Below are 26,877 nucleotides of genomic sequence, written 5' to 3' on the forward strand. Positions count from 1 at the left end.
ACTCTTCGGCCCAGATCTGGACTTCTGATCCCCAACATGGGGATCTGTTGTGGCTGGAGGGTTTGAACAGGATTTGGACAGCCTTTGTTCGTCTTCAGCTAAACAAAATCCTGAAGTTAAATCAGTGTGCAACCAAGAGCACGGTTGCAGACAGAGCAAGAGCAAAATATTGCTAAAATAGAAGTCAACCAGATGTTCTTTAAAGTGGCTATGATAATTTTGTAAATAATAACAATTTATCAATTTTTTTACTAGCCACTTTCTTGTTTTAACTGGCAGTGTGTAATTGCATGTGAAAAATAATAAAACAAGATCTACAATATTCAAGCAAGAGGCTAATTTATTTCATAAGGTAAATATTTAAACTCCTAATGTCATGGTTTGGAATTTTTGTTCTGTTATTTCCTATTTTAATTTTTAATATTCTCCCTCCCTCTTGTGTTTGGTAGTTTTGCTTCATGTCTTTGATTGCTGTTATTGTTCTCACCTGTGTCAAATGGTTTCACCTGTGTCTTGTTGTCTTCCCTACCTATATGTATTTAGGTCTATGTGTTTCCTTTGTTCAGTGTCAGATTGTTGTTGTACCATGTGCCTTGCATTTGTCCCCACCAGGTCTGTGTTTATCCTCAGTCCTGCATTTTTCCTGTGCCTCTGTGTTCTCCCTGTGGATTTACCTTTGTTGGACTAATGTTATTTTTGTGTTGGACTTTTCATGGATTACTCTAAGGAACGGAAAATACCGATATTCAACCACTGTTCCTACAGTGAAAAGTTTACATACATTAGTCAACTGTAACTGACCTCACAATCAAATGTTAGACTGACTTTATGAATAGTTTCATCATATTGGGACTGCTACACGGCAGTCAACCAAACATCTAGCTAAGTAGTATTAGGCGATACCATGGATGATGTAGGTTGTAATTAGCATGCCATTAAGCAATAACGAATGAACACAAGTACAACTGTGTTTTGAATAAATTAATTTACTTACTTGTGCCGAGCTAATGAAGCCGCGTTGGAAACCTCCGTTCTGAGGAAAAGTTGCAGTGCGTGCAGAAGTCAAGCTCATCTAATAGTTGAGGCCATGAAACGTAGTTAAGCAAGCTTTGATTTTCTGCAGGCATTGTGGATGCAGCACAAGCTGGCCAAGTTTAACAGGCTGGCTTTGTCATGTTTCTTTGAAAATGCATCACAAATAAAGAAACTGTCAGAGGAGTGAATGATTAATGAAAGGATGATTTGCAGCCTTTTCATCTTTACTAGTTAATGTTAGCTAGCTACAGACTTCTGCTCAAGGGCTACCAGCAGCTAACAGCAACTTTTAATTTGGAATTTCTTGCATGTTACTCAATGCACAAGTTGACGTTGATTCACAATTCAGTCTGCATTGTGGAATGTCACAAATCGGTCTGTTATGCTACTTTTATTTACCCACCACTGTTGCTGGTAGGTTGATCAAATTCACCCACCACTACATAAAAGTTAGTTTAGTTCATCCAACTCCTTTAAACATTAAACCCCACTAGCCTCCATCAACTACATTTGAACATCACATATCCCAAAATACACATGACCTTCATTTTATTTGCAGGTGTAATATAGGGTGAGAGCTCACGGCACATCTTAGAGCAGAAGACTTTCACATTATACTGTACAGGCACAGCACAGACTTATTAACCAGGTACAGATACAGAAGCCTACATCAGATGAATGTATTTACCGTTTGAAACAAAAGGTGCTCTTTGTTGGAAGTGGTTAAATTAAGAGACGTGTGAGTATATGTGTGAGAGGGAGAGAGTTGATGTATGTGGACAAGCTTCCAATTAGTGGTGCTGAATGGCTGAGGGCCATGATGGACTGAAAAAGCATGAAAGATTAATCAAAATGTAGCTTACCAAGAAAAAAATGAGTGGCCTCTACAATATGGTTCTTTATGCTTCTTATTTTGCCTCTTATGTTACATTACTAGATATACTGCATATTGATAGCAAAAGGAGATGAATTGATCTCCTGAAAAAACAGCAATGCACCCGAGTGATGTAACAACCACAAAATAAATGTCAAAAACAGATTACAGCAGTGACCAAAAAGATGTAGCTAGAGCTGTTACATCTACACTTTTGTACAATGCAAAAAGTACAGTTTATGAACAAGCTACATTATGTCCAGACAGTAAGTTGTAGCAGTATACTACAGTACATGTTAATTTTATTGGTAGAGCTATTGGTATTAAGGATGACAGTCCATTACAGATCTGTTGTACAAAGTAAAGATCAGCTCTACCAAAATGCAGCACCATTTTACACCAACCTCATCTTTCTGAATCATTCATGGCAAGTCAGGCTTTAGTGTCAGTTCCTCATAATTAAAAAAAAACAAAACAAAAACATTAACATAGCAAAAATAAATGCAACAATGAGTAGATGTGGTTGAATGATGGTTGACGGCACCCCATACAATTCCCCACTCTATTGCAATATTGCATTTTATGTACTGTGTATCTCTAAGGAGAGAATAATTAGTTAACTAGGTTCAGCTGTGCCAATTATCACTCCTTGATGCTGCTCAGCTAAGCAACTCCCCCACCTCTCCCTCTGCAGCTTAAAGCTACCCATACCCACCTCCACAGTCACACTCCCAAATACAATGTATAAATGTTCCTTGAGCCTCATTACACTTAAAACAAGTGTCAGGTATATTACTGTTATATTCATTCAATTAAGTAGCTTTAAATTAGTGTATGCTCAAATTCTTATCATTTGAAATACCTCTTTTAAATTTGCCCTCAATTCAATTCTATTTATATAGCGCCAATTCATAACAGAAGTTATCTCATTGCACTTTTCCTATAGAGCAGGTCTAGACCGTACTCTTTATAATATTATTTACAGAGACCCAACAAATCCCACCATGAGCAAGCATTTGGCAACAGTGGCAAGAAAAAACTTCCTTTAAGAGGCAGAAACCTTGGACAGAACCAGACTCGATGGTCGAGGTCTCATCAGAAGCAGATGCAAGCCAGTTGTATATTAATGAAATCAAACCATTACTATTGCAATTTTTGGTAGTAATTTCTTCTAAGGATGAAAGTGCAGGAATTACCCATGTTTTGCATAGAAGAGATAAAACTCCTCAATTCCAGAAATTTAAGAAATGCTTCCTTAGGATGTTATATGTTAGAGAGATTTCCTCAAGTCATGAGAACCTCCTCTTTATAAAAGTCAGAAAAGTCAGTTCTCAACTGTGCTGCCGATCAAATCTAACAGCGCAGGTATGGAGGTGTCTAATTGTTTTAGGAACAAAATTACATCGTCTGCAAAGAGAGCTATCCTGTGATATGTTACCAATTTTAATCCCCTGAATTTGCTTGTTAGCTCTAATTGCTATTGCTTATGGTTCAGCAGCTACAGCTAGAACAAACAGAAGAGACCCAACAAATCCCACCATGAACAAAAACTTGTCGACATTGGCAAGAAAAAACTTCCTTTTAACAGGCAGAAACCTTGGGCAGAACCAGACTCAATGGTGCCGTGCCGTGTTAGGTTTTGAGAGAGAAAGAGAGAGAGAGGTTTGGAGAGAGTGAGAGAGAGGTTTAGAGGGGGGGGGTTAGAGAGCGAGGTTTAGAGAGAGAGAGAGAGAGAGAGAGAGAGAGGTTACGAAAGAGAGGGAGGTTTTGGGGGGGAGGGGAGAGGGAAGCACAATGCAAATACCACCTAGAATAGTGGTAACATTAACATTAATAAATTAATAATAATAGGAATGACAGCTATAGGAATAATAATGACAGTATTAGTGACAGAGCCAATACCATGTCATGTTTATTCTGCCCTTCCTGAAAACTCAAGCTCTTTGATTTTGGTTTCCAAATCTCTCATTTTTTCCGGTGTTTCTCTTGTTTTTCTGCTCGTATAACTTATAATTTGACCTCTAATAAATGCATTGAAGGCTTCCACCTAGTTGTGATAGAGGTCTGGGATGTGTTAATCTCAAAATAGATATCAATTTGTTCTCCTAAAAACTGTAAAAACTTTAAGTCCTGTATCCATTTTGTTTGAAATCTCCACTTAGGGGATTGACGAATCAACTTTGGCTCCACATAGACCATAGATAAAGTTTTATGGTCCGAGATGACTATGCTGTTGTAATGGCAACCTCTAGTATTAGAGAGGAGTTCTGCTGACACCAAAAAGTAATCTATTCTAGAATAACTTTTGTAAAGACTAGAATAAAATTATGTCTTTGATGGGCTCAGGTGTCTATCTTTTCTTGGATCCAGTACAAAGTTAAAGTCCCCAGCGAGAATGTGCTTGCCTGGTAATGTTGAAATTATCAGAAATAAGTTATTAAAATTAACATCATGGTTATTTGGTCCAAATGCATTAATTAAATTAAGTTGTGCAGAGAGAAGACGACCATGAATGTTTAAAATCTACCGTTGGGATCTTCAATTACCCCTTCAATCTGTAATGGAATAGACTTGTGAATTAGTGTCATTACACCTCTAGAATTAGAGTAGGACGCCTAAAGGACCTGTCCTGGCCACCTTTGTTTTATTTTAGATGTCTCGTTAGCCAGTAGGTGTGTTTCCTGTAAAAACACTATCTTGGCTTTTAGCTGTTTTATCCTGTTCATAACCTGCTTTACTTTGATAAGTTTATGTTGGCCTCTGCAGTCCCATGAAATACATTCAACTAAGATATCCACCATTGGTTGTTACATTTATCCTGTATTGTGGTAGCCTATAGCCCCCTTTTTTAATTAGTTCTTTTATGTTTCTGAAACTGTTGTGGAAGATAGGAAAGGGCGTTAAAATCAAAACCCAACCCTGAACATATCCGATTTGATCACACGTGCAACCCCTAACCCTTATGAAACATTCTTCTGTATTTTCTTTAAATATTTAAATCTCCTGCTCACATTGCTTATTGATTTGAACATAATCCACATATTTTCCAGTAATTATAATGTATGCATGAAGACAATATAACTCTTTCGTAGAAAAGGTTTCAGTCGTAGTCATCTGGACACTGTTTTCAGAATCAAGACGTTTCGGCTCCCATCCGGAAGTCATTCTCAATTGTGAAAAAATTGGACGGGAACTGGAAATTTAAGCTACCCTGTGTTACATAAGCCCTGCCCTCAGAAAGGAATCTGCCTGAGTATCTGTTAATAGCTAGTTTCACCTGAAACTGACCTAATAGTTCCCAAGATGGCCCAGTAATCAGTAATCAGGCCTATTGTTTTCTGGCTGCATCTACCTCATCACTGTTAGGTACCTGATTAGCATGTGATTGGCATGACCGAGGTGATAATACACTCTGATAGACTTTGGGCAGATTAAATCTCAGACCACCATTTCTGTTCAAAGAGGGGTTCTCTTTTTTCACAAAAATGGCTTCCTTGACACCCTGTTCAAACCAACTCTTCTCTCTACTTAGAATCTTCACCTCGCTGTCTTCAAATGTGTGGTTTGTAGCTTTTAGATGCAAATGCACGGCGCTCTGTAATCCTGAGTTAGCGTGTCGTCTGTGTTGATAAAGTCTTTTGTGAAGTGGCTGTTTGGTCTCGCCTATGTACCGTTCTTTGCAGTTTTCCTCACTGCACTGAATGGACAACATTGCTCTGTGTGGGTAACTTGTCCTTAGGGTGAAGTTACCCACACAGAAACAGAGCAATGTTGTCTACTCCATTCAGTGATGAAGTAGATGCAGCCAGAAAACAATAAGCCTGATTACTGATTACTGGGCCATCTTGGGAACTATTAGGTCAGTTTCAGGTGAAACTAGCTATTAACAGATACTCAGGCAGATTCCTTCCTGAGGGCAGGGCTTATGTAACACAGAGTAGCTTAAATTTCCAGTTCCCGTCCAATTTTTTCACAATTGAGAATGACTTCCGGATGGGAGCCGAAACGTCTTGATTCTGAAAACAGAATGTCCAGATGACTACGACTGAAACCTTTTCTACGATAGAAAACTCCTGGACGAATGAGGGACTACACCGTAATATAACTCTTTTATAACTATTTTAGCCTTTAACAAATGGTATTTAACGTTTTTGTGACATGACTCAAATATATCAAGATGCCTAGAGTGAGGCATAGCCTATGTCAATCTCAAGTCCCTTCAGCCAGCTAAGCGTCTGTAAAGTCTCCGTAGTGGAGGGTTTTCCATGTTTTTAGTGCTGTCAGTAGGCCTATTACCTGCCTCTTGAAGGACTGCAATGCTGTCATCTTCGAAGTCAAATTCCAACATGTTTTCTTCATTAATGAGCCCTTCAATTTTCCTATGTTTGTTCTTAGTTCCTTTTTCCTCATATTCACTCGTAGTACAGCTATACTTTCAGGTTGTGACACTTTTTATGTTGATTAGGATTGTTTATATAGTATTAATTTCAGGATTAGCAACATAGCAGGAATAATCACGACTACTTAGCACGCCACCATAACCGGAAGTCCAATTCTACCTACTCTTCAATGTATCAAGTATGTCTATCAAGTAAATTTACATACAGCAGCAAAACACACACAGCAGTGAGGGTCACGGAGAACGGGCCTCCGTATAACACAAAGCTAATGCTAGTTGAGCTACTACTCTCGTTATTTAGTTGGCTTCAAATGAGGCTTAACATTCACACAGTTCCTCTTGACTGTCTCTCAATATTACAACATTAGTCCAACATCATCCCAGCCTGTGGGAGTAGCCACATTAGCCGCGCAACATGCTAAAGCCAAGTTCAATAGGCTAACCTAAAAAATTAAACAGTAAAACAACATAATACATGGCAAAACTCACAACTTTCAATTTTGAAGTTGGGTCACGGACAGCCGGTATCGATTCATCATTGAGCTTGAACCGTTACCAGCCCTCGTTAAGAAAGCAGTCTGTAGTTAAATGCACATATGTTACCATCAAAAATAAACTTCATCCACTCAGCTCTTCTGTCCTTTGAGACTGGGTGCCGATTTAGCGATTTGTGCTGGTTCTTTGGCATGGTGTTAATTAGTTTGGAGCTGAATAAATGTGCAGCATTAGCTGCCCCCATTAGGTTGGGAAAGTTGTGAAAACGTTTTGACTTCCTGTCTCATGTCATATTGTCTATTAAACCATATAATTATTAAAATAGAAACACATTTATTGATTAAAATATATTTGAATATTATTTTTATTCATTATCATTGTTATTTCTAACACAATATAGCCTTATCACTTAAAAATAAAATACATCAGGTCTGCATATTCCTCCTGCCCCCGAAAATAATGGTTTAATAAGCGCTTTTCTCCTTATGAAAGTAACACCAGTGATTGTCCAACCAATGAGAATTTGGTCGGACAAGAGCATAGTGACCAACCACTCGACCAACGGACCAGAAGGTGTCAGCCCTATTGTGGAAGAGTGGAGCGTCCTCAATATGACAGCCGTCAGATTCACAGTGTGTAGAATATATATCTACTAGCTTTGCCTATGTTTTCATGATATTACTGAACTGAAAGTAACTGTTTTTACAGACCCTGGCTAGGGTTTATGTGTGTTTGAATATATCAACAAACCAGTACAGTAGAACAGCAGTAAACAGAAACATCATTACATAAAAGCATGTCAGTTGAAATGTAGGTCAGTACCTTTTGGGGTTTGCCCATAAACTTGAATTAGACTATAATAATTCCTGTTATGATGCAGCTTGTTGATTGAAGGAGACTCACGGCCAGTGTCAAAGTATAGACCCCGTGCGTCTGTGCACACCAGGCACATTACTAATAGCATGTTTGACTTGGAATGGGACCAGCCAGTTTGGTAATCCACTAGTAATCCTATTTACTACGCAGCCAAACCTTGCATCATACCTGCCGTGTGTCTGCACTAACAGTAAAGAATTGGTTATAAGGGACATGAATATACATTTCCAAACAGATCATGTGTACAATGTCTTTATAGCTTTCAAAATAGCCCCTCTGTAACAGCAGGAGCTGCTGAACCACTTTGCTGAGGTCATCCAGTAGTACCAGGATAGGGATAAATGAAGGGGATTAGAAGAGTCCTCAGAGACTGATGATCCTGACATGAGGTCATCAGTACCCTGCTGTTATATCCCCTTTTCTGTTACCACAATCAGCCCTCTGAAGATTAGGCAAATTTCGTAGGAGTAGGAAGGAATTATGTACAGTTATACAGTGTAACAAATACACCGTAATAGGTACCCTTGTTGGAAACAAAAATAATAAAAATCACAATAAGATGGTATCACAGTCTTTGGTCCTCAGTAGCTTGCGTAGTGTTAAAGATGTATAAAACAGCAGGTGATCTAACACAGAAGAGTTCAGGAATTGTTTACTTAATTCATCTGTTAAACAGCATAATTAGTTGCTTTATGAAAAAGAAGAAAATATTCTAGATAACATGCTATCTCATTTTTAAATGTCTGCTGCTCAGTCTAAGCATACTTTTGAATCAGCAGTACGTTAAATTTAAAAGGACTACAGTATGTTATGCACTGTGAAAATGTCCACCATAGCAAGGCATTTAGTTTTCTGGTCTGTCTTTAATAGTTCATTTGGCAGGTTTTTTTCTACTAGTGCCATACACAAGAGGCTCTCTGCACTTCAGCAGTGCTGCAGAGAGGCCCTGCAAGATCTGGGGTGCATTTCTTTGTGGATATGATTATGCCTCCTAATGGGCACTTGGGGGCAGATATGCTAGGCTAGCCATGAATAAATGAGTGAGGGCACATCCGTGGCTTTGGGGTTGAGGCGCCAACAATGAACCGCAATGTCCCTACTGGGGACCTTAATTCATCTCTCTCCCTCAGTGAATAAATGTGTTATTTTCTTAATTCATGGGGTGTTTTGCATTTAAATGTTGTTTTATATAATGGTAAGGTGTATATTTGATATTCTATCTATTCAGTTCAGCTGATTTATCTTACAAACAGATCCTGTCAATGTTTCAAATGTTTATCAGCAATGTAACAGTATTAGGCATTTTAGAAGAGATTAATGGCTATAACACATTATACAGTATTAGCAAAATTGATGTCACTGTCATTGTTTCATTCGCAGCATGCAGTAAAACTGGGCCCAGTTTTTATCTTAATATTATACATTCTTTGTCAAATTTAATAAATAAACAAAAAGTTGTATTTTAAGTCAGAAAGGCTTGCTGCTATAAATAGAGGGAGTGATAAAGCCAAGCATGTGTGTACTAAGGGTTTGTATTATGCTTTAGTATGCTAATGATTTATTTTTGGTTGCCAGGCACATGTAGGCTTACCCTATCTGAGCTTCTAATTAAAGACTTACCAAAGCAGCAGACAGACAGCTGACCAGCCAGAGATGACTCCATCTATCTGTCATTTTTCAAGTTATATTATATAGATGTATTTACCATATGCACATTCAGAGCCATGTCCGAAAATATCTTTGTATTATACATTGCTTTTTTTGCATTAGGATAGGAAGTTCAGTGCTCACTGTCCCAACTCAAAATTCAGTGTTAACCTCTCATACAGTGCACCAACCTTTACAAAATGGTTTGTCTTAGGCCTATCCACAATGCATCCAGGCTATGAAATAGTCATTACCTGAAAGACTGAATCTGTTGTGTTACAGTACCTTCAGGTCAGTGTTACAGTTTGAGTGTGGTTGTGTAGAATCACTTATGCACCTGTTTGTTGTTCCCAGCAGAGGGAGCAGAGCAGCTCAGAACCCAGTGGAATGGACCAAGGGGAGAGCAGTGCCAAAACCTCTGAGGTGAGTTATTTCTGGAACCCATACATTCTTTCTGTGTGTACAGTATGTTTATGTCTTGCATTAGGTTTGTGGGATCTTTTATTAATTTGGGACTATACATCACACTAAGTCACCCATTGTGTTTTCGTTCCCAGCATCTATTTTGGTCCATTTCATTCTGTGATCTAATTTTGGGATTTCACTTCATCATGGCATGGTAATGTAACACTGCAATGTAACGCAGCCCAACACATCTTTTCCCAGCAATATAACACTTGGTTCTTCAAGAAGCATTTTGTAGCTCCAACCTCACAAAAGTAAATAAGAGTTGGTTTTTCTTGTTTCCTGTCACTCTGCGTGCTGTTCAGAAAAGTAGAAAATGAGAAATATATCTGTAGAAAAGATGGCAATATGTTAAATTTGTTATCATCTAAGTAAATAAACGTTGCATAAATGTTGCACTAGAGCACCAGCATGTTAGACCGCTACGGACTACCAGACTCCTTTGAGAAAAACAGTAATTTTACCTCGCAGATCATTGTAAAACACACTTCATTCAAACTGGACAGAAGCAAAATAAAACTCACCAAAACCGTCTTGGTTAGTCTTTCCACTGTTCCAACAATCACCAACTCTGGTTTGGTCAAAATAAACCCTTAATTCACAGAGTTAGATGTGAAAAGGCAGCCTTGAAATGTACTGCAATGGCTGCAACGTAATCCTTTGGGACAACTGCGCCCGTCAAAGTATGTCCACTAAAAGTGCTTGTTTTTGCCATTGACAGACTCAGATTGTTAGGATCCCTAGAGCGTAAGGTTGTCAAAATTATCGATACTTTGATACTTTTTCGATACCACATGTTTAAAATGATACAATCTCTGTCAGTTATACACTCGATAGTATTGAAAGTACTAAAGCTACAAAAAAACAGATCTACAATCTTTAGATGGCATTCTGCACGCCCCCAGTTTGAAGAAGCAGACAGGAGTACCTAAGTAATGCACTGCTGTGGACCTAGGCAGCAACAAAACATATTTTAGCCACCTAAAAAAAATTGTCTTTCCACTGTTCTAACAATCACCAACTCTGGTTTGGTCAAAATAAATCCTTAATCCACCATCTTAGATGAGAACAAGCCGTTATATCACTCTCCTCAAAGCCAACAGTCTTACAGGGAGGGACTCACATGCACTAACATGCACACGCTGCCGGACCGGCTACCAAAAAAAGAACAGAGAAGCTTGGATGACAACACACGTGGAGGGAGTGTGACATCATTCTCTGCTCAGGATGCCATTACTCCACTATACCTTTACATAGCAAATAGTTGTTTGCTGCTATTTTAATTTTAAAATCTCATATACAGAACCTTTAAATAAAAAGGAGCCAGTGCAGACATTTCACCTCGCCATTATTTAATTTATTATTATTAATTTTCATTTAGTTTCACTGGAATGAAATCCGAGAGCAGATCTGAAGATTTTTAGTTGCCATGTCAGAAAATGACTTAGGAGAATGTGTTGGGGTCAGGTACAGGCCAGCTTCAAGGTCAAAGAGTATAGAAGGCTTTAGATTAAATCCGTCTAGTAGACTGTTAGCACTGTCAGCACTGTTGTTCACATACATAGATGAATCCAAATTTGTCACACCTAGTCTGTAAATATGAGCGGCAGCCCTAACAAAGGAGGTTAAAGCATTCCTTCTCTCTAATGCAATAAGTCGAAGCTGCCTGAGCCGCATCACCTGAAAAGATTAGCCCTGTTGCTCTGGCAGAGGGAGTCTGAGCTAGTGAATGTGCTCAGTAAGAACAACGGGAGGTTGGGAGTGTAGGGACGCTGCTCCACAAATGAAAGCAGTAATCAAGGTCAAATTCTGCGACACACCTCTTCACCAGGATGGCTCCAGAAAACAGGTACCAGGACAGTTTAGGTGGGGGAAATGTGCTGTAGTTCAGATGCTTATAGTCTCAAGAGGGGGGAGGTTTGAACATTAGAGTGTGTTTACCTTTACTTTTCAGAACACATCTGATGCTGTTTTATGTACTTCAGCACTGTAATAAAGTCTCACATTGCAGTATACAGTACTTGCAGGATGGATAAATGCAAACTGCATATGAAGAATATGTTAAAGTCTGTTAATTAAAAGAGAGATTGTTTTCAAACATGCATTAAATGCAGCTGAGACTCTGACTTGCTGAAGGACAGACATTAGTACCTTCAAACTGTGGTGAATGTATCTGTGCATTTAAACTTTTCATTAATGACAAATGCAAAGCTAAATAAAACTTACAATTACAGAGGCCTTACCATTTAGGTTCTAACGGCCTTAACTATATGGGTGAATTAGTGAAACTTTTAATTAATCCTTGCTTTTATTAAGTGATTTTATTAAGTGAAAATTGTTATCAAGGTGTCTTTTTTCCCCACTCAACAAGGCAGAAACAAATAGCAGATTAACCCTGTTCAGCTGAATACAGTTTTGCTGTTTAATTGAAGGCCCTGCACACACACACTGTGCTTTCAATTTCTCTAGCTGATGAGATCTTGACTCAGGTTAAATTTGGGTGGAGCTGTGTTGGAAATTACTTAAGATAAACTCTGTGGACAAATAAGAATGATAAGGATGTAAGCTGTTGACTGTAATCAGAATCAGAATCAGAAATACTTTATTGATCCCCGAGGGGAAACTCTTTAAATAGGTGTGAGAAAATAATGCCAATGTTTGGACATAGTTTTTGTTGGCATTTTTGTATATGTTAACTGATCTCCCACTTATACAAAATCATACCATTTAAGAACACTGCAAAGATTAGATCTGTTTTGCTTTTTAACAACACAGAGAATTTTTCATGCTTTTACATAATTGTTCCTGGACTGCTGTAATTTATCATGTGTCTGTGAGCATTAGTCAAGATTGAGCTGTATTTGTTTTTGGAAACTTCTAACCCTAATCCCATGTGGTATTTTGCTGTTATATTCTAGTCTCTCATGAAATAATTGTAGATGAAAGTGTGCAGTTTTCAAGTCTTGTTGACTCAGAAATGGTTCTGTCACTTTATGATGACAATACATATCTGGAGTAGTTGAAACTGCGGTTGTAGGTGGTGGGAAATCTGCCGCCGACAAAGGTTGCCGCCAAGGTTTCACTGCAATGCAGTGTCTCGTTGTTTCGTTGTCTTGTTGTCATCCCTACCTAAGTGTATTTAGTCAGAGTTTTTCTTTTGTTCAATGTCAGAAGTTCTGAACTGAGTATGAGCTTTGCTGTCAGTTAAATGGCAAAAAAAAAAATAAATCAAAAAACACCGTCACTGTTACATAGGTAGCTGTTAAGTGATTTGATGAGTGGTATGATGATCCAGCAGTATTAAAAAGAGGAACCCGTAGAGTTAGAGAGCTCAGGCAATTTTGGCTTTTTATTAAAATCAAACATCTGCTAAAATGGTGTCCAGCTTAAATGTGATGGAAGTTGTTTATTTTATCATTATTATTATTATTTTTTATTTAGAATTCGTTAGTGTTACTAGTTTGTTGCTTGTTTATTGGAAGAACTTTTGCTGATGTTATTTGTAATTCTTATTTTTGGCACCAAATATTGGCTATTGTTGGCTTAAATCCCTCACACACACAGACACAGTAAAAGGTCTGTCACAAAGTCAGTGGAAGGCAGTGCGGCCACTGCTCTGCAGATGAGATTAAAGCCAGTGTGTTATTATTAAGTTCCAGCAGTCTGCCACAGCAGCTAATAGCCAGTGAGACAGAGAGCATGGGAATCTAATTCATTCCACTGAGCTGACGCTCTCGTCCTCTCTTTCCTTGCTCTCTCTATAACGCTGCCTAGTCGCTCAGCCCAGAGACAGGAGAGAGAGGGAGAGAGAGAGAGAGAGAGAGACGAGGAGAGGATGAACTTAAAACAAGAGACAGAGGATGAATGATAGGGAGAGAAGCTGAGGAATGATTTCGGTTGTTGGAGGAGGCTAGGCCAGCTGCTAAGCGTTTTTTTTGTATGTGTGTGTGTGTGTATGTGTGTTTTGGCTGATGACGCACGCTCTGCTCTGAGATGGCGTTAGGAATCCTGATTGCCTTCAGTGCTGTGGAGGAGGCATCCCAATCCTCTCCAGGGGCCCACATGCAGTAACGTTTGGCCGCCTTGGCTTTCTCCCTCACCAGCGTGTGAGTGTGTGAGCGTGTGTTCTCTTCCTCTTCTCCTCCCCCTCTTCTTCCTTCTTCAGCAACCCTTACCTTTTTTTAATCTTTTCTCCTCGCTTCTTCACACTGATATCTTTTTCTCCATCTTCCTGCTTTTTCCCCTCCAGTGGTGATATAAGTAGTGATGAATTTGAGCATAGGTTGAGAGCTCCTTTTTTGTCTGGCCAGCATGGATTGTCTTTGCATTGTCACCACAAAGGTAAGAGACACAGCACGAATGAATGATTCACTGGACCAGAGAGGGGATGAGAAGGAGACATGGACTGAGACAGAGAGAAAGAGCACTGTAGGAGGATGAGACGTGCACTGAAGCAGGAGGAAAGAAGCTCTGTCTATGTGTTGGTTTCTGAATATTGCATTTGCATGCATGTTTTTGTCTTCCCTCACCGTCCTGATGGTCTTCAGCACCTCGTTGCTTTGAAGTGCAGAGTTGAATAAATTATTGTCCACTGTTGCTATAGGATACTTTCAGCGTATATTTACTGTGGGTTATGTTCTCACAGAGTGAGTTGTCATGTTTAGTCTGAGTATGTATGTGTGTGAGAGAATGATTCACTTCTGCCCTCCAACAACAGTATGCGCAGTGTCAGTCAGCAAACTAGAGAGAGCCCGGCTGCCTGTCTGTTGAGATATGGCAGCAGAAGTTGGGTTAAACTTTCTGTCAGCCAGCTTGTGGCTCTGCTGCAGCCCTCTGCTCACACAGCACACAAGCACTTCTGAAAGCTGTGGAGTCCACTTGGCTAAGGTTGCAAGCAAAATATTATTGTGTTAATATAATACACAAATCCTTATGCAAGATGTAGAATTGCAGTATTTTTGAGAAAACGTCTCAAAAATTTTCAGTGAACTCTTATCCCTGAGCTTGTACTGTTTGCTCTTCACTGTGTAAATGACCATTGCATCACTGGAGAGGGGAATCCTCCTCTCACAGCAATGTTTTACTCACGGCAATGAGTATGTTCTTGTGCTAGGACACTGTACTGTATCTTTCTCCTCATAATTAATATGAAAAAAGAACATATCAGTTTTGTTCATGAGAACATGATGTTTAAATAGTTTGTCACATAATTATGGTTACTTTCATGCAGATAATACTGACTTCTTACGGTTTTAAGTATGGTAGTTAGGCAGGCCACTATATATGCTATAAGCATTGTGTTAGTTGTTTAGTAGGCTTTTTATGTGATATGTATGTCATGATTCGGGTAACTACACCAGCAAGCAAGTAACATGAGGCATTTATTGTTGAGTTGAAGTACAGTGCAGGAGTACAATAGTGTTGTTTGAACTTTTCATTTGTCCAATATTTTGGTTTATGACTAAATACCTGGAAAAAATTAAATAACATTACCATCAGCCTCAGCTGTACTTTGTGTTTAGTGCTAATTAGCAAATGTTAGCATGCTAACTCACTAAAGTAAGATTATGAACATGTTAAACATTATATCTGCTGAACATCAGCATGTTAACATTGCCATTGTGAGCATGTTAGCATGCTGACAGTAGTATTTAGGTCACAGAGCCACTAGCACAGCTATAGAGTCTTGTTTACTAACTGTGAGAAAAGCAATTTTTCTGATATAACCTAACCATGCTGTCTGCATGCATGTAGCAATGATGAAAGCAGTGAACAGGTTACTCCTTTAGAAGCAACTTGCCTTCTGACTTCTTGCATGGACCATTCTAAGTGAAACTGACAGAGCTCTCTTCGTCATTTATTCTGAAAATCTCCATTAAGTGGTTTGCAGCTTTAGTAGGCATAGTCTACATCCAGTAAGAGAGTTAGCCCACGTCCTGACTGGAAATGTTAAAGACGGACACACACATCTCTCTCTTCCTTGCATGTTGTGGATCACACATGTGGCAAGAGCAGAGTCCCCTTTGGTCAGTTAGGATGTTGATATCCTGAAAGCCATGGTGAAATATTCAAGCTGGCTTTTGCATGAAATCCATTACCAAGTCAGCCTTAGTATGCTGCCTTTCACTCAGAGTGCCTGCCTTCTGTGAGAAGAAGGTGTTGTGGCATTAAATGCATTTTGTTGATGGAGGTCGTGCTTTTCTTTAAAAAAAAAAAATAGAATCGGTGGGTACTAACAAACATTTGGATGATCATTTCTTTTACACCCAATACAGTATGAGAGGATGACTATATTGAAAAGATCTGCCCCACTGTTTGTGTTATCACATGGCAGAGGTCATGTCTGCATGTGTGCTTATGTGTGTGGGTTTGTGTAGTATAGTATAGTCTAGGGATGGGACGAGATATGATTTTATTGCAGATCGCGATAAAAAACACTTAAGATAAGTTGATTGTGGTAAATTTTCAATATCGGGATAATCGTGAATCTGTCATGGTTTTGGGTTTTTGTCCTGTTATTTCCTGTTTTATTTTGTAGTGTTCTCCTCTCCTCGTGTGTCTTGTTGTTTTACTTCCTGTCTTTGTTTGCTTTTCCCTCCAGTTCGGATTGTTTGCCCCGCCCTAATTAGTTGCACCTGTGTCTCGTTGTGTCCCCTACCTAAGTGTATTTAGTCAGTTAAAGTTTTTCCTTTGTTCAGTGTCAGTTCGTCATTATACCTACGTCAAGTGTCCTGGTTTGTCTTTCTGTGGAGTTATTGTTTCCCTGTAACTTGCCTGTCTGTGGATTTTGGATTTCCCTGCTCACCACTGGACTTGATTTTTTTTTCAGTTTTGACTACGTGCCTGCTCTTTGTCTGAATTGTTTTGCCTCTGATGGACTGCCTGAAATCTGTGTAAGCCTTTTGTGTTTCATATCATTAAATGGTTGATCTGCACCTACACTGCATACCTGTCTGCATTTGGGTCCTTTCCCTGCTACCGTGCTTGACAAACTACAACAGAATCGGGATAATCGTGAATATCCTCACATGAGTGACTTCAAAAGGCCAATGCCAGTTGGACTTTATTTTTGTTAAAAGATAATTCCTTTATTATATCAGTCAGGGGTAAAATTTTTTATATAAAAACTTTGTCCTTCACCCTCCGCGGGTGGTCTCATCCTTCGAGCTCGGGTCCTCTACCAGAGGCCTGGGAGCTTGAGGGTTCTGCGCAGTATCTTTGCTGTTCCCAGTACTGCACTCTTCTGGACCAAGATGTCTGGTGTTCTTCCAGGGATCTGCTGTAGCCACTCCTCCAGTTTGGGGGTCACTGCCCCGAGTGCTCCGATGACCACGGGCACCACTGTTGCCTTCACCTTCCAGGCCTTCCCCAGCTCTTCTTTGAGCCCTTGGTACTTCTCTAGTTTCTCATGTTCCTTTTTCCTGATGTTGCCATCGCTTGGTATCGCCACGTCAACCACAACGGCTTTCCTCTGCTGTTTGAGATATATATATATATATGAGAGAGTTTTAAGCGTATTTTGATGATTATCAGGAGAATATTGTGAATCGCAATTATTTTCGCCAGGATAATTGTGACATGAAATTTTCATATCGTCCCATGCCTAATATAGCCACAATAGTTGTAATGCAAGCCAATACATCAGCCATTTAATAATACCTTTTGTAAAGCTTTGAGGGGTGTTATTTTAGCTAGTGCTGAAGCTATTAGTCAATAAATCAAACAATTAACTGATTATCAAAAATGTCTAAGTCATTTATCAAGTTAAACTTATTAGTTACAGCTTCTCAAATACGAGATTTGAAATTGTTATGTAATTAAATATAAGCTATGGATTTAACTTATCTGGACCTGGAGCTGTTTTTCAAAAAGTAGAAAAGAGAATAAACCATGCTCCTCTTCCTGTAATGACAACTTTGCATGGCTGCCAGCATGAGGTGGCATACACCTGCACACACAAAGATTAAAAGGCATTGCATTTTTAATGTCCCACAGTTGCTATTACATCGCCAAAAACAATCAAGCTGTGAAAGACTTGCTTGATGAGTAACCTTGTGCTGACTTGTAGGCTTTGTCATTAGAAGGTATTAACTGCATTAACTTGGTAATTAAAATTGAATTGTTAATTGAATACAAAATATGTATAAAAATATATAATACACCATTTGAACCTTAGTATGCACTCATAGAGAATGGAAATTTTGAGTGGCTGTAAGCAACATGTCACTTACATCAGTCTGATGGAACTAGTGTCCTTAAAAAAATCACAAAAAACAGGTAATCAAGAAAGATTGGTAGATATGGTAGATTTAAAAAAACATTTTTTTTAAATAGAATAGTAATTGTAGTGTTAATATTAATAAATTAGTAATAATAGGAATGACAGCTATAGGAAAAATGTCAGTATTAGTAACAGAGCCAATAACAACAACTGTAGTAGCAGTTGTCGGTCAGGAACATGGCGGCAGCAGGTGGCCAATAACCACAGATTCAGTCTCTGCAGCTCCAGAGGCAGAAATACCTGCTGAAAGCGACAGAAAGAGAGAGGAGAGAAACGAGAAAACACAAAACTACGCAAGAGAGAAAATGTTGAGTTAGTAACATGCAGTAAAAGAATAAAAATGCATACAGAGGGAGAGAAGGAGAGAGGAAAGAGGTGCATCATGGGAAGTGTCTAGGCCTATAGCAGCATAACTAAGGGATGGTTCAGGACTCACCCAAGCCAGCCCTAACTATAAGCTTTATCAATAAGGGGAAAGTCTTAAGCCTACTCTTAAATATGGAGATGGTGTCTGCCTCCCGAACCCAAACAGGGATCTGATTCCACAGGAGAGGAGCTTGATAACTGAAGGTTCTGGCTCCCATTCTACTTTTGGAGACTCTAGGAACCACAAGTAACCCTGCATCCTGGGAGTGCAGTGTTCTAGTCGGATAATAAGGTATTATGAGATCTTTAAGATACGATGGTGCCAGACCATTACAAGCTTTGTAGGTGAGGAGAAGGATTTTAAATTCTATCCTGGATTTTACAGGAAGCCAGTGCAGAGAAGTTAATATTGGAGAAATATGATCTCTTTTCCTAGTTCTTGTCAGTACACGTGCCACAGCATTCTGGATCAACTGGAAAGTCTTAAGGGACTTATTCGGGCAGCCGGATAATAAGGAATTGCAGTAGTCCAGCCTAGAAGTAACAAATGCATGGACTCATTTTTCGGCATCATTTTGAGACAGGATGTGCCTGATTTTTGCAATGTTACGTAGGTGAAAAAGGCAGTCCTTGAAGTTTGTTTCATGTTGGAGTTAAAGGATAAATCCTGATCAAAGATAACTCCGAGGTTCCTTACAGAGGTAAGGAGGCCAGGACAATGCAATCTAGAGTAACTATATCTTTAGATAATGTGTCTCGGAGGTGAGGAAGTACAATAACTTCAGTTTTGTCTGAGTTTAACATCAGAAAGTTGCAGGTCATCCAGGTCTTTATGTCCTTAAGGCATGCTTGAAGTTTAGTTAACTGGTTAGGTTCATCTGGCTTGATCAATAGATATAATTGGGTATGAAGTATAAAGTTTATGGAGTGTTTCCTAATAATATTGCCTAGAGGAAGCATATATAGGGTGAATAGAATCGGTCCAAGCACAGAACCTTGTGGAACTCCATGACTAACTTTGGCGTGTATGGAGGACTCACCATCAACATGTACAAACTGAGATCGATCTGATTGATAGGATTTAAACCAGCTTAGTGCGGCTCCTTTAATGCTAATTACATGTTCCAGTCTCTGTAATAGGATGTTATGGTCAATGGTGTCGAACGCAACACTAAGATCTAACAAGACAAGTACAGAGACAAGTCCATTGTCTGATGCAATTAAAAGGTCATTTGTAATTTTCACCAGTGCTGTCTCTGTGCTATGATGCACTCTAAATCCTAACTGAAAATCCTCAAATAAACTATTGTTATTTATAAAGTCACACAACAGATTGGCAACTGCTTTCTCAAGGATCTTAAAAAGAAAGGGAAGGTTAGATGTAGGTCTATAGTTGGCTAAAACCCCTGGATCAAGAGTGGGCTTTTTAAAAAGCGGTTTAATTACAGCTACTTTAAAGGATTGTGGTACATAGCCTGTTAATAAAGACAGATTGATCATATCCAGTAAAGAAGTGCTAACTAAGGCTAAAATATCTTTAAGCAGCCTAGTTGGAAAAGAGACAGGTTGATGGCTTAGATGAATTAATCTTCGAAGTCAGCTGAAGAAGAACGACAGGAGCAAAGCAGCCAAAACACACATCAGGCTCTACAGCTGTTTCCAAGGTTCCTGTGTTTGAAAACAAGTCGGCACTGGTTGAAGGCAGGACTTGATGAATATTTTTTCTCAAATAGTTAAAATTTTAAGCTGCTCTGGAATTACGGAGGGCCTTCTTATATGTTTTAAGACTATCTTGTCAGACTAAACGAGATTCTTCCAGGTTGTTGGAACGCCATTTCCTTTCAAGTTTTTGTGATGTTTGTTTTAATTTGCGGGTTTTGGGTTATACCATGGACCTAACCTTCTTTGTTTTATTATCTTCTTTTTTAGAAGAGTGATAGAATTGAGTATCGTTCGCAGTGAGTCTGCAGCGCTATCAACTAAATGGTCAATTTGGGAGGGGCTGCGATTTGCATAGGAGCCCTTTGTTATATTGAGACATAACATTGAATTAAATGCAGATGGAAGTGGGTGTGGTTAAAACAGTGAGTGGCTTCATGTATACTCTGACAAAAGCCAATCAAATCTAATAACGAGATAAATGCAGTACTTAGGCTATCATTTTCAACGTCCACATGGATATTGAAATCACCTACAATAATTACTTCTTCTTTTCCTTTCGGCTGTTCCCTTTCAGGGGTCGCCACAGCGAATCATGTGCCTCCATCTAGCCCTGTCCTCTGGATCCTCTTCACTCACACCAATTAACTTCATGTCCTCTCTCACTACATCCATAAATCTCCTCTTTGGTCTTCCTCTAGACCTCCTGCCTGGCAGCTCCAACCTCAGCATCCTTCTACCAAAATATTCACAGTCTCTCCTCTGAACACGTCCAAACCACCTCAATCTGGCCTCTCTGACTTTATTGATCTGTTTTAATAAGGACCAGGAGCGCTGTACACTAAAATGGAATAGAATTAGCTGTCGTGTTTTCCAGGTTGGGTGTGAAAGACTAAGAACAAGGCTTTCAAATGAGTTATAATGGCTGCAACTCTACCTTCTCGGCCGGTGCCTCAAGGAATATGAGTATTAATATGACTGGGCGAAGTGGATTCATTTAGGCTGACATATTCTTCATGACCCAGCCAGGTTTCAGTAAGACAAAATAAGTCAATATGATACTCGGATATTAAATCGTTCACTAGTACAGCTTTAGATGACAGAGATCTGATGTTTAAGAGTCCACATTTAATTCTCCTATTTTGTTGTGCTATTTCAGCATTTTTGTTTAGGTTTTTATGTATAACTCCTCTTCTGTTAACTTTAGATTTTATTAATTTAAGTGATCAGGGGGCAGACACCGTCACTATGACTGCTTGAACCAAATATGTGGTCAATATGACGTGGCCATGAAAGGATCAACTACTGTGTGAGCAAAAGAAGGCTGCATTTGTTGGCCACAACCGCAGGTATAATGGAAGTGCCCATTAAAAACTCTACACTTTGTAGTAACTGTCATTCATTTCTTTAATTAGCTCATAGTGTCTGATTAGTGATTTTGAGGGGGGATATACTGCCATGTGCAATTTGCTATCTTCAAAAAGGAAAATCAAAAGCAAAACATGCATTTAACTCTCAGAAAATGTATTAGATGCTCTGATTTGTGTCATCTGTGAGATACCATCAAGATAGCATCTCCAAACTGTTGCTGCATACTGTACCCCTCTTAGTGCTTGTATGACACTGTGAATATTATATTCAGCTCTCCATAATGAATGTGCACAGCATAATGACATGCTGTTTTTATTCCATAGCCACGTTATGTAATGCTTCTGGGAATGATGAGTACTGTGCTGTAATTCAGCATGAGAGGAAAATAGAGGGGGGGAAAAACAGGAAGAAGCCACTCCTACATGAGTGTGCGGATACTCTGCCATTGTTGCTGTTTTTAGATTAACTCTCTCATCTGGATTCTGACACCCATTTGGTGAGGTAATGCAGCAGAGGCTTCTCTTTCATACTGGTGAAAACAAACATGCAGTAGACAGGTTTAGTTGGGCTGAATGATGAATCGTTGTCATATTGACATTGCAAATTGTAATATTTCAATACTGCAAGAGACAGAGTCTTAACAAGCTGTAGCAAGTGGAAGGTTAAGGCAGCAACCGTTGATTTTACAGACTATAATGACAACTGGTCCTGGCAAATTATTTCAGTATTTTACTGTCTTTGCCTCACTTTCCATTTCTTTTCTTAAATTTGTTGGCTGATGGCTGAGTGGACTTGTGGCCAGTCAATAACATTGATTCACAAATTACAACTCAGGAAACAGGCGGAATGAGTGAAATCAGGGTGGAACAAGAAGTATTTGTTGTCCTTTATGTACTCATGGATGAATAAATAACAGGCATATACAGTATGGTTTTTTCTTTGACACTAACAACTTCAACAACCTCACAATGAAGGTCTAAAATTGGAGTGGGCTTACAGAAGTATTTTAGTTCAAAGCCACAAGGAAGATTTCAAGTTACATGAGGAGTACATGAGGCTCAGTTGTCTGCATAGTTGCCAGTCTCCACTTTCTGCACCTTTTTCTATTTTTTGTTGCACTCTTTGGAATTGCAAATATTTGTCAGTAAGCCCCTCTGGGTGTGAACACATTTTATTTTCACCCCACAAGCTTGAAACACTTCCCCTACTGTTTCTCAGTTGCACGCTGATTTAAACCTTTTCACAGAGCTATTCGGTCAACTGTGTGACCTCTGTTTAAGACTGAGACTAAAGCATCTTGCTGTTGCCTTGCCATTATCTCAAAATCCCTCCAGACTGGACACGGGTCCAGACCTACAACCAGTCAGAGCAGCGGAACGTGTGACATGTGACTTTTCAAATCCTGACCTGTGACACTCCTCTGTCAGTCATTGTATCAAACCTGCCCCATATTAGACCGGATCCACTTCGGTTGGAAATCTGTCTGAATGGGAGGGGGGCCAGACACATCTGCCGGAGCAAATAAAACATGAGGTCCGCAGATTCGTCTGTTTCCCAGGCTAACTAATATGTAGACTTAGCAATAAAATAGGGACACATGTCGGAAACATTACATGAAGTATATTGCAGATAGTGAATGTATTCTAGGAAAGAAATTCTATAGACATTTCTTCAAGGATAAGGCTGACAATTTTTATTATCATTATTATTATTATAGCGTGAATAGATTAATACGGGGCACCAAAATATGTAGCGTAAATACATGAATTGGTACAAAAGATAGTAGATAGTAGAGTGATTATACTCACTTCGGGCTATCACAAATGATCAGTACTTATAGTGAGCAACAGAATTTAACTTGTATTAAATTCACCTCGGGGCACCACCCTTCGAAAAGAGAAAATGATTCATTAATTCAGTCTAAATCTGGAGGTTGCGTAAGTTCTTGACTCGTAAACAGAGACTATAATACTTCATACACACAAACCATATGCTCAACTTCAAAAGTTTATTGAACAACTAATGACACAAAACTAAACCTACGAATAAATTAATAAATGCAATGACAAATGAACCTATATATACAGTGGTAGGCACGTAATGAATGAATTAATGAGGATCACTATATACCAGATAAAGGAGTGATTGATATCTTGGCAAGGTGGATTACTTGTGGGAACAAAAGAGCCCACCAAGTGGATGAAAGCTTTAACATTAACCAGTTACACTGAATTAATCCACCATTCAGCAGCTGAGAGAGATTATTGGGAAGTAAAAGAGAAATACTTAAACAATCCAAGATTGTTTCTATATTGACCTTACTCCTATCCTAACATTCCCTAATTGCTCTTATGCTACAGCATCAACCTCAATATAAGGAAAAGGTAAAGTTTCACCTGGTGTTCAGATGGCCAGGGTAAAAGTTGGAGGGGAGAGGGAAGCGGGTGATCAGCGTTGACTCACGTGTTGACTACTCTCCGGAGCTTGGGTTTCTCGGTTTTTCTCTGGCTTTCTCGGGTGCAATCAGCCGCAAAGAGGCAGTTTGGCCTGTTCGCTCTCTCTCTCTCTCTCTCTCTCACTCTCAGCAGGCAGCAGGATGATGAGGTTTTCGATCACCCCCACTTGGCTGGTTGTGAGAGAAAACGTGATGGCAGCATTTGTCGTTGACGTTGCACAGACTGGAGCAGGTTTCTTTCAGTAGGTTGGCTGGATGCCGGCCTTCAGCATGTTCTGTAGGGCTCAGGGGTTCCAGCTGAGATCCGAGCGAACGGGGTGTACCAAGCTAGGCTCAGTGCCAACAAGGCGGTAGAGTGGATGAAGAAGAAGAAGAAGAAAAGAAAAAGGAAAAGAAAAAAGAAGAGAGTGATCTTTGGGGGTTCTCCTGTTCTTAAAGTATCTTGTTAGGGGCAGTATCCGATGCCAGTAGCGCGGAACTTCTACATCTCCCACCACTGAATCTGTCCTATCTTTTCTTTGTTACATTTTCTTCTTTATTCTAGAGAATTAATAATGTTTTCCACATGTCTAATTCTGTTTGAAAGCCTGGCCTTCTCAGCAATTGGAGGATACCAAACACCAATCACCTGATCATCCACTGAGTAATACCTGACAGTGTGAATCACAGGTACATACATAGACAATAATTATACACAACATTGGCCATTGTGACAAGTGAGGTTTCATGTAATATTAATAAATGTGCATATATATTAAAGGAATAACCAACATAAAGTGTCTTAGTAAGATGTTGGGCCACCACATGCTGCCAGAACAGTTTCAATGCACCTTTTTATTCTACAAGGGATAGAACACCATTCTTCCAAAAGATATTCCCTCATTTGGTGTTTTGATGATGGTGGTGGAGAGCACTGTCTAACACACTGGTCCAAAATCTCCCATAGGTGTTCAATTGGGTTCTACTCTAAATACACTAAATTATCAATGACCAATTGAGATCTGGTGACTGCGAAGGCCATAGCATAGCATAATTTTCATACTCATCAAACCATTCGGTGACCCCTCATGCCCTATGGATGGGGGCATTGTCATGCTGGAAGAGACCACATCAGGATAGAAATGTTTCATCATAAACATTTCAACACATCAGAAGGTGACCCTTCCCTCTAAGGGGACAAGTGGACCCAAACCGTGCCAGCAAAACTCCCCCCACAGCATAACAGAGCCACCAGATCCCTTCACTGTAGGTGTCAAGCAGTCAGGCCTGTAACATTCCATTGGTGTATGCCACACATGCACTCGCCCACTTGTCGAGAATATGGTGAAGGATAACACATTGGATCATATCACTTTTTTTCTCTGTAGACCAGTGGCTATGGTTTTTGCATCACTGAACTCTCAAATGTGCATTCATCTTTGTTATGAGGGTTTTATGAGCTGCAACCCCACTATAATATCCCTCTCGATGTAATTGTCGATGGACAACTGCTGACACAGTCTGATCACATCCTGACATTCTCAGTCACCTGAGGAAGAGTTGCTCTGTTTTTCCTTACATATCGCACTAATGCATGAGCATCATGGTCATCAAATATTCACTTGCACTTGTCGACCACAATTTCCGACCCTATTTACTGATGTCTTTCCCAAAGATCGAAATGCAGATGTCACTTTAGTCACTGTTCCTACTGAAACACTAGCCAGTCTTTTTGACTGAAGCTCCTGCAATCCGTGCCCCAACAATGAACCCTCTTTTAAAGTCACTTAGATCTTTTCCTCTTACCATCTTGATACAAAATCAGAATTAACTGGGCCTGCTCAGCATTTGTATACATTATATGCCACAGAGCCTGACTGGATGTTAATTGCTGTATGTATGTGTGTGTGTGTGTGGATCACTGAATGCATGGAGATGTACAACATCAACAGGACTCTAAGGGACTTCATTGCAAACTCGATGAGGCTGTGGAAAACCACCCTTGAGGGCAATGGCAAGCCACTTGCACAAGTATCCATCAAATGTGGCATATACCAAGGAGATGCTCTGTCCCCACTGCTGTTCTGCATAGGTCTGAACCCCCTCAGCCAAATAATCAACAAGACTGGCTATGGATACCGACTCAGGAATGGGGCCACCATCAGTCACCTCCTCTAGATGGATGACATCAAGCTATACGCTAAGAGCGAGCGGGACATCGACTCACTGATCCACACCACCAGGATCTACAGCTCTGACATTGGGATGTAATTTGGGCTTGGGAAGTGTAGTTGAATGGTGACAAAGGGAGGGAAGTTAGTCCACACAGAAGGGGTCTCACTCCCAGAAAGAACAATAGCAGACATTGAGGATGGTTACAAGTACCTTGGAATACCACAGGCAAATGGCAACCTCAAAGAGGTAACAAGGAAAACAGCAACTGCCAAATACCTCCAACGAGTATATACAAATGGGCTACTGGAACAAGACGGAGATGGGCGAGATGCGATAATAAGGCTCTGTTGGAATGCTACTACTCCAGTAACCCTAGTCAGAGGGGTTACATGCACAGGATGTGGGATGAATGGTTACTTCGAAACCCACAATCAAGGCTTACGGCGAAGCAACTAGTAGCTCAGTGTTCCAACATCCACAAGCGGCAACTGCTATCACAACTTGAGATTGACGAGGTACAACACAAATGCTACGGCAAGGGGGAGCCAGGACTACAGGTCAGAGGGGAGCAACCAGCAGCTCCCCAACCAGAGATTGGGCACGAAGCCCCAAGAGAAATCACGCTGAGCGAGGCAGCGACTGACCTGAAAGATAAGATCATGGCGAGGATGAATACAAGGCAACCCCGACGCCAACTACAACGGCTAAGTGAAGTACCATCAGAAAGTCTCCTAGAAGATGTGAATGCAGCATTGAGAGCGATCCCTACCACAACCATCACTGAAACCAATGAGCTGATA

The 26,877-nt window shown here is 39.8% G+C and overlaps 1 protein-coding gene across 32 annotated transcripts in view; it reads left to right on the forward strand.

Annotated features, from left to right (window-relative positions):
• dlg2 (discs, large homolog 2 (Drosophila)) overlaps positions 1-26,877 on the forward strand; it is a 208,837-nt gene that overhangs the window by 43,534 nt on the left and 138,426 nt on the right. For 24 of the 32 annotated variants that reach the window (XM_044222406.1, XM_044222362.1, XM_044222370.1 and 21 more), the window contains one exon: positions 9,681-9,749. In XM_044222406.1, coding sequence (XP_044078341.1) covers positions 9,681-9,749 — 69 coding nt within the window. Of the gene's footprint in view, positions 1-9,680; positions 9,750-11,505; positions 11,641-13,482; positions 13,898-13,919; positions 14,133-26,877 lie in introns of those variants that run through there. The other 8 variants (XM_044222382.1, XM_044222383.1, XM_044222391.1 and 5 more) reach the window with 6 other exon arrangements.

The sequence above is a fragment of the Siniperca chuatsi genome, linkage group LG14, assembly GCF_020085105.1.
Source record: "Siniperca chuatsi isolate FFG_IHB_CAS linkage group LG14, ASM2008510v1, whole genome shotgun sequence".
Taxonomy (NCBI): Eukaryota; Metazoa; Chordata; class Actinopteri; order Centrarchiformes; family Sinipercidae; genus Siniperca; species Siniperca chuatsi.